This window comes from Nicotiana attenuata, chromosome 2 (assembly GCF_001879085.1).
Source record: "Nicotiana attenuata strain UT chromosome 2, NIATTr2, whole genome shotgun sequence".
Taxonomy (NCBI): Eukaryota; Viridiplantae; Streptophyta; class Magnoliopsida; order Solanales; family Solanaceae; genus Nicotiana; species Nicotiana attenuata.
In genome coordinates, this window is record NC_031990.1 from 6,036,096 (window position 1) to 6,045,215 (window position 9,120).

Genomic DNA, 9,120 nt, shown 5'->3' on the forward strand with positions numbered 1-9,120 from the left:
TGGAAAGAACATTGAGGAGACAATGTAACATCTGATGTTTGAATGTGATTACTCCAGAATTATCTGGGCTACATTGTGGAGAGGAGAGAGACATCAGATAGGGAGCTGAGATGAGGAGATTGTATGGATAACAAGGAGGGCTACCAGCAAAGTCAGAGGTGACATGCTAGTGTTTTTATTTGCAGCAGTGGTCTACCACACGTGGGCTGAGAGGAACCACAGAAGATTTCAAGGAAAGATAAACAACCTGCAACCAGAGGATCAAAGATATTGTATTGGATTTGCACATCCGGGGGCAGACAGAAGTCAAATTGCAAAAAGAATTAGAAAGGCTACATAGTTTCCCTAGCTAGTTTAAGTTGATTGTAAGGGTAGACAACAAAAGCTAGGTACTCTTAGTAGCAGGAAAAATGTTTGGTCTATTCTTTTTTTGATCTGTTTTTTATAGATTTTAGATAAGGTCTAGCTCTAGAGTCCAATTGAGCTATCGGGTGTAAATGCTTATACTTGATTAAATAAAATTTGACAGTTTAACCAAAAAAAAAGATTTAAATAACATCTGTTGACTCATTTCTATGGGACACTTGCTCTGTTGCCACTCCCTCTAGCTTTTCTGTATGTATTTATTGGTCTATGGAGCTAAAATAGTTTATAAAGGAAAGGTGATCAGAATGGACTAAAGAAACACTAGAATAATAAATTGCACAATGGTTAACCCAAGTCTCTGAATAGTTATCATTACTATGTTCATGAAATTCATCTGATAACACAAGAAACTCGATGAGGCTAAACTAAACTTCCAATCCTGTCTCACTAACGTTCAGAAATTTGACTCTATTCAAAGTTAAGAGTATTTAAATAGAAAAGGATTGCTACAGATTTTTGACACGGAAGGAGTGATACAGATTTTACAAAGCCAAGGAAAATGCCAATGCCAATGAAGCAAGCAGTACCCTTGATGTCAGCTAAATAGCCCTCTAGCCAAGCAGTTCATATAAACAATTACACCTACATGGTGGACTCCCCAAAAACCAGATCAAGATGAGCAAGTTAATGAACTTGGTAAGCAGGATGTCTTCTTCGAGCCTGTTGCACTGAGAGAGGAGGTCGCCTGTTGTGTGCCTGGACATGCAGGAGAAAGAGTTCAGAGGCATAGAGGTCTCAAAAGTTAAAGTTCGGGATGATACAGGAGGGCAGTTCAGGACACATTTCCAAAATCACACACAAATATACATATAAATCATGCATGTGTTAAGATTTCTTGCTACATACGAATCTGAAACTACTACTGTTGAAGGCCCATGATTCGTAGGACATCTCACATATACCCCTTGGCCTAAACATGTGGTGCATGCTATCAAATAACATAGGATTTGATTGGCTTATCCTAGACTCCAGGCTTGCAGAAATAAATTTTTGAAAGGGAAAAGAAAGATAGCAAAAAATGCTATATGCTAATTGACATGACTGCTCTCTGAAGAAAAAGTCCATACCCCAATTTTTGTCATGTGACGACAAGAGGAACATCTAACTGATGGCGCCCCATAAGGGTACATGAGCAGCACTGCACAACCCCCACATTTAACTTGTCCAACCTCATGAGCTGCAGCAGTAGCGATCAGAACCATATGAGTAAGTTCCGTAAAAATGAGTCAACAGTTCTAATTTCAACCATAGAATTATTCAACAGTTATCCATGAGAACAAGAAACTGATGAAATTGACTATGTCCTGTTTTCCCACTATCTAATTATGAGAAGTTTGGCATACCATTTCACAGTAGATAGAAAAGATTTACATTATCAGGGGGAAAACAGAAGAAAAAGCATCACAAGGCTGTATAAAGTGCTGATTTCTGGAAAAAAAAGCATGGAGAAAACTAACTGCTCATACTCACAATTTTGAAATAGCTTTGTATGTGATATTTTCAACAATGTTGGCACATGTCGTGATTCAACATAACTTATATAGGGGGCAACATACCAATATAAATTGAAAACTATCAACTTCACTAGAATACATCTGATTTCATGACCAAAAGGGTAAAATGAAATCAAGGACTGTTGGAATCGAAGTGTAAAGAAGGAAGCAAAAACCTTCCAGGACAAAATTGACGGTCTGGCAGCACGAACACTTCACCAATTTAGCCCCTTGTGGATAAGTAAGTAATTGTCGGCAAAAACCACAAACCATCTGACCCATTTCTACACGAAACCGCACATAAAAAATGTGAATATATAAATTAGTGATTATGTTACACTGGACGCTTCTAAAACAAGAGTCCAGTAATAGTAAAAATGGACTTTGCTTCTGATTAACCATAAGAAGAAAGATCATGTATGATGGCGAAGACAACTAGATTACAATCATTGAACTTGTATACAAACTGACTAAAATTGAGGAACTGAAAGTCTGTTACTCTCCAGTGAAAAGAACTCACCGGCAGAAAATGTTGTTGCATGTGATGAGGATTGAGGCGCTGCAGGTTTAATCCGGGGTAAATGTGATGTAGGTTGCTTTTCAATTGGGGGCCTTACCTCCTCATTCTTTGTGCCTTCTTGTTTTTCAATTGGGGGCCTTACCTCCTCATTCTTTGTGCCTTCTTGTTTGCTACCCATCTCCATTTCTGATAGTTGAAAAGTTTAGTCATTATCTCCCCCAAAAAGTCCATGAAAAAGGTTAAAGAAATACCAAGTAAACTAGTAGATCAAGACCCACATGCTGCAATGTAATAAAGTCAATCTTATCTTTAAATACTTCTAAAATTATATACAAGCCAATCAAGAAATGTGAAATGAGTTAAAATGACTGAAAGCAGATTGGACGCAATCCTTTGGCATGACACAGAGGTCCACTGCTCTACTTTAACCCGTTATATATAGTTATATGCTATTTTAAGGAATTGCAGCAGAGTTTACCAGAAGAAGCAACTGATGATGATGACTGAGGTGGTGGTGTAGGTGGTGATGAATGTCCAGCCATAGGAATGGATTCTGATCCCAGTGGATGCCGTTCTTTTTCAATTGCACAGTGCTGTTTACTCTCCATCTCAACGTCTACAAAAGCTAATGTTAGCTAGTTTTAAAAAGTTAAAAGGATATTGAATAAATAGAATTTATCCACTGCCAAATAAGCACCAAACACAGGTATACGTCTATTATATTGATTAGTCATATCAGCAGCTGCTAGCCTCTACATGCCCAACTTCTATATATATTTTACAGCATTAGGTGATTGAGTCAAAATGCTAACTCAAAGATTAAGGTTATCAAAAAGGCAGAACTGGTCGAAGATTAGCTCTCCAAGGAACCAAATGTCGAATTTTAGTACTGCTAATCTGGACTTTGAGTATACAAGCTTTTTAAGGTATGAACTCTAGCACACTTATCTTATAAAATTGTATAATTAATGAGAACCTCTCATGTTTTATGCTTACAAATTTTGGCTATACCAAGAAATACCTTTAATGTCAAAGCTCCAACAGCTAGAATTTTTGCCACATATTAACCCCTAATTTGTCTTAATAGACAATAATTGAGTATTGGAATGAAACTAGGCCCAAATAGAGCAGAATGGATATAGAGGACTCGCATAGCCGACCCCACTAGTTGGGATTAAGGCGTACTTTTGTTTGTATAATCCCTTGATTATTTTCATATGTTGAATATAATTCATCACTTGTCTTTTTTACGTGTTTCCTATAGAATTAATTTCTTCCCAGTTTGGCCTACCTTATTTCAATCACATCCCACCTGCAGTTTCAATCAACACAAAGACACTGGGCATGCCGTCTCTCTTACCACACTGATCAACAAGCATGAACTTACATTGAAGGGTGTTACATAACTGAGGCCTGTGATATTCTGAACTAATTCAAAAAAACAAGCTTGCATGCGCGCACATATGGCATGTAATTGAAACTACGGTATTTTAGCACATAATACTTGAACTTGCAAATATGGACAGTTAGAATCTGAGTAGAAAAGGGAGAACTTACCAGCAAGAAGAGTTTGTTGTGTCCCTAGTGGTGGTGTAGAAGTTTGTAGTGTCTGGAGTTGAGGGATCAACTGCCATCCTGGTGGTGGACCACTATCTTCATCTTCAGCGACTTCTTCCTTCTTCTCCATTTCTATATCTGAAAGTAAGAAGGTTAATTCTTATGAACCAAACAAATCAAGAAGACTCATTCATCTCCAAATTCTTCATAATCCTAGTGGACAACTACATGAAGCTAGCATCTAGTTCATTTACGTAGAGCATCCATAATGCAGAAAAATTATTGCTGATTATAAGACTTGCGCATTACTTTCAATTGTTTAAATTAATTATTTGGCAAGAATAAGCTAGTGAAATTCCAAACCTTTAAGAGACGTTACCAAAAAAACAGCCACAAAGAGCACATAGCAATTGAAAATGTAAACATGGATACTTAGAATTTGAGTAGAAAAGGAAGGGCTCACCGGCAACAAGAGCTTGTTGCGTCCCTGATGGTGATGGTGATGTTTGTAGTGGCTGCAGTTGAGGGGTCAACTGCCATCCTAGTGGTGGACCATTATCTTCATCTTCAACGACTTCTCTCTTCTTCTCCATTGCTGTATTTGAAAGTAAGAAGGCTAACTCTTATGAACTGAATAACTCAAGACTCGATCGTCCCCAAATTCCTCCTAGTCTTAGTGCGCAACTAAATAAAGCCAACATCTAAGCTCAGTCACATGAGAGCGTCCCTAATGCCGAATATACTAATGCCGATCATAAGCCTTGCACATCTATACTTTCAATTGATTAAATTAATTGTCCGCGAAAGAATAATCTAGTGAATTGCAAACCTTTGAGAAACATTACCAAAAGCAACCATAGCAAGTTAGCAACGGAAAAATGTACACATGGACACTTAGAATTTGAGTAGAAAAGGGAGGACTCACCGGCAAGTAGAGCTTGTTGCGTCCCTGATGGTGGTGTAGACGTTTGTAGTGGTTGAGGGGTCAACTCCCATCCTGGTGGTGGACCATTATCTTCATCTTCAATGACTTCCTCTTTCTTCTCCATTTCTATGTCTGAAAGTCAGAAGGCTAATTCTTTTGAACCAAATAAATCAAGAAGACCCAACCCCACATCTTAGTGGACTACTAGATGAAGCCAGCATCTTAGCTCATTCACATGAGAGCATCCTTAATGCAGAAGAACTACATACCATCATCATGTCAAAATAAGTTAATAGAAGTAGTGAAAATGATGATGATAATGATGATGAAGAAAAATAGTACTCCCTCTGTTCCAGTTTATGTGAACCTATTTCCTTTTTGGTCCGTTCCAAAAATAATGAACCCTTTCTAAATTTGGTAACAATTTAGCTTAAAGTTACAATTCTACCCTTAATGAGAAGCTTTTATAACTACACAAATACTCCGGGCCCCTTTTTGACTTGTTTAGGACCACAAATTCCAAAAGTCTTCATTTTTTCTTAAACTCCGTGCCCAGTCAAACAGGTTCACATAAATTGGAACGGAGAGAGTAGTGTTTAAAGCCTATTCCTAACTAGTAAGTATCACCTATATAGGTTTTTAGCGAAGTCTGCATTGAACTTGTAAACATGGACACTGAGAATCTGAGTAGAAAAGGGAGGACACACCAGCAAGAAGAGTTTGTTGTGTCCCTAATGGTGATGTAGATGTTTGTAGTGGCTGTAGTTGAGGGGTCAACTCCCATCCTGGTGGTGGACCATTATCCTCATCTTCAACGACTTCTTTCTTCTCCGTTTCTATATCTGAAAATCAGAAGGCTAATTCTTATGAACCAGATAAATCAAGATTCATCTCCAAATTCCTTAATCTTAGTGGACAACTAGTTATCCCCTTCTAAAAGAAATCAACAATGTACTCATGTGTTAAAACACATCGAAAACATATAAGCGAGGAAAAGCAGAATTGGTATATATTTAAGTAACATCATAACAAACGCAACAACCAACAAGCACACAAATGAAGCTACATGAAATGGCAGCCAGTACTAATGAAGTTACTAGAGCCAAATAATGGTCCCACATGATTATCTCTTAAAAAGATGCAACAAAAAAGAAACATGAAAATTAAAAGATGATGCCACCAACGATCTTTATGTTGAAACACGGTTCATGTTCATTGACTTCCAAAAATTACATCTAGTCCATAATACGACGAGTTGAGTTTCAAGAACCGAGCTAGCAGAGATCTGAAGATTTTTGGAAAATATATACACTTAATATCAGAAGAAGGCTGACTACTATCTTTTACTGATTTGTTCACCAAGAATATACTAGAGGCATTAATCCATGGAGCTGAAAATTCTATTTCAAAAGCTTTTCTATTGTTTTTGCTACTCTATTTCAAAAACTTTGTCAGGCTCAAAAGATATCTCTTTCACTGTGTATTCGGATACAATAGGAAAATGTGACCTGGAAAAGCAGGCAAAGAAGATGGGAATTTTGTTTGGGTGAGGGGAAAAGAGGGAGACACCGCAAGAGAGGGGGGGGGGAGGGGAGAAAGTATATCTGACAGTAAAGTTAAAGAGTTACCACAAGTAACTGCTGCTGTTGCTGGCAGAGTAGAAGGCGAATCTTTCTGTGGGATTACAATGTTCCACCCAGGTGGTGGACCATCTTCATCGTCTTCTGATTCGTGTTCTTTGCTCCCCATCTCTACATCAGTAGTCTGTTCACAAGTTACCTTTGTGTATCTGAAGCTTCAACTAGTTTTTGCATTCACTAAGCAAATATACTTCTGCATTAACTGTTTTCTCTTTTTCTTCTCCAGGTTCAACGTTTCAATGATAGTCATTATACTGCTCTAGCTTCTAGAGTTCTAAGAACTCCAACGCTTGAGAGCATGAAGTTCCAGGATAGTTGACGAGAGCTGGGTGCTAATGAAGAGTAGCATACAGTATTGCAATGTTCAAGAAAGCACAAGCAATCTAGGCTTTATTATGATCTTGTTGAAGTGTAGTTTCTTGAAGATTAGTCATTTTGGCTACCTATTTGTGCAGATAATTTGCAAATGTGACTCTTGCGAATGATTCCCTTCAACTTTAATTTCCATACACGCAACAAACAATGACAAGAGGTTCCATCATAGAGTAAAGATGTAATTCTATAATTGAAAAGTTGACATGTATTTCTCACATGCAAATTCAAATGTGATTTCAATGAAAATTATGTACCTTCAGAAGCACCTAACTTTAGAGCTTTAAGTTGATAATGACATTTCCCTTTATTTTTAAAAGAGTTGGCAAGCAGTTTTTCTTTTCGAAATTTTCAGGTATCATTTAATCCTTCTTGATTTGTTTTCAATAAATTGAGAAATAGCTTGTGAACATAAAGTCTCCAACATCAAGGTCCCCGTATTACCTGGTTATTAAGCTAAGCTTATGAAAGATAACTCTCAAAGAATTAGAAACCAAGGTCATCTTACAAGAACCCAACGGTAGTCATAGAACAGAAAGGATGAATGGTGATAATCAAGTAGAAACTTTTTTTATAAGGACTATAGGACGGTAAATAGGTCATGGGAAAGATTAAGAAGTATAGAAATAAAAAGCAAAGATAGGAATAAATAATCAAAAGGAAAGAATTAATACAGAAAGAAAAAGGAAAGACTTATACATATAATGCATGAACAAGCGAAATTGCAACCTTAAAAGTGCACATCAGGAGTTGCAGTGGTCTGCCTGATCAATCATATGGAGTCTCTTCAAACAAAACAAAACCCCAATTTCCTCGAAATTATATGTATCATAAAATGATGAATCCTTTAAAATGACATAAACCGACTCCAATTAGTTTGGAATTCCAGCATAGTTGTTCGATTGATCGACAATTAGAAAATGCAACATTTTCTTTTCATTATTAATGGTATCAAGCCTCAACTTTTAGCTCGTCTTTGACAGATGAATGTACTTGTCTACATGCCTCTCTCATACATAAGCATAATGGGGGAATCTTTTTAAACTGAATTCTTGAGCACAATACAGGTAATTCATGGAAAGCCAATGAAGATCAAATTCAACTAAATATGGAGAGTCTTCAAACAAATCAAAAATAAAACTCCACAAAATTAACCATATCACTTTTAGAAATTGCAATGTTCTTTTCATCATTGACAAGTATATATGGTATCAAGACTCAATCTTTCACCAATTCCCCCCACTCCCACACCTCACCCACCCCCACCCCCCCCCACCCCAAAAAAAAGGTAAGACGGCACCCATGAAACTGAACTTCATCAACAAAACACAGGTAACTCAAGAAAACAAAGGAAAAATCAAAATAAAATAGATACCCATTTTTAGTAATTAATCATTAAACTCACCAGGAGAAGCTGCTGATTTTGTTGCTGAGGATTTGAGGGCCAACCAGGAGGTGGGCCCTCATCTTCATCAGTCTCATCATTGGTGGTATGTTGTAACGGTAGAGCTATAGAGTCAAAACCAGGCGGTGGGCCCTCATCTTCTTCTTCGTTGTTGTTTAAGTTTTCATCCATTCCTTTACTCTTCAGTGAATCAGACAGCAAAGTGGGATTTAAGGAATTTTGCCGCTAATTTACATCTGAATATATAGGTTTTCAATGGCGTCTGCACAACAGGTTTGGAAAAAGTTTTTTCTTTTAGGAAAACGTTTTGAAAAAATAAAGTATTAAATATTTGCGTGATCATTTTGATGTTTTTGTGATTGTTTTGAAATAAAGACTGTCACAAGGTATTTTTTTTTCACCCAAAAAAAGTATTTAAATAAGTGTGTTCTTCCTTCATGTACTTATTCTCCAACTAGGCGCGCATTTACTTTTGTACAAGTTATGTGCTATTTAAAAAAAAAAATAGTAACAATCTTTTCTAGGAATAATAAATTTGGCATAAACAAAAAAAAAATGTGGAGCTATAGGAGGTTGGTTTATATTGTAAGGAAAATCAGTAGATAATATTGACTAAGAACAACAAGGAAAGAAAACTACAACTTATCAAAAATATTATGTCGTGGCAAGCCACTGCCTTGAAAGCGATTTCGGCCCGACTGGGTGCAAATCGTTAAAGGCCGATCGCTCCCCAAGGTTCCACAGCACCTCCAAACACGTGCACTCGTGGCTGGAAGTTTAGA

General features: G+C 37.1%; 1 protein-coding gene across 2 annotated transcripts; it reads right to left on the minus strand.

The window, feature by feature from the left end:
* Nucleotides 712-8,674, minus strand: LOC109243634 (nucleolar and coiled-body phosphoprotein 1-like). Of its 2 annotated transcripts, XM_019410596.1 has the most exons (11): nt 8,339-8,672; nt 6,550-6,685; nt 5,629-5,763; nt 4,922-5,053; nt 4,460-4,591; nt 3,997-4,134; nt 2,918-3,055; nt 2,440-2,625; nt 2,096-2,203; nt 1,494-1,603; nt 712-1,122 (listed from the first exon to the last, which is right to left on the minus strand). In XM_019410596.1, exons 1-11 carry the CDS (start codon nt 8,507-8,509, stop codon nt 1,051-1,053), a joined length of 1,458 nt encoding a protein of 485 aa, XP_019266141.1. In that variant the 5' UTR covers nt 8,510-8,672; the 3' UTR covers nt 712-1,050. The 2 variants fall into 2 exon arrangements, with proteins under 2 accessions (XP_019266141.1, XP_019266149.1); XM_019410604.1 differs by lacking the exon at nt 2,096-2,203 and having other exon boundaries at nt 8,339-8,674.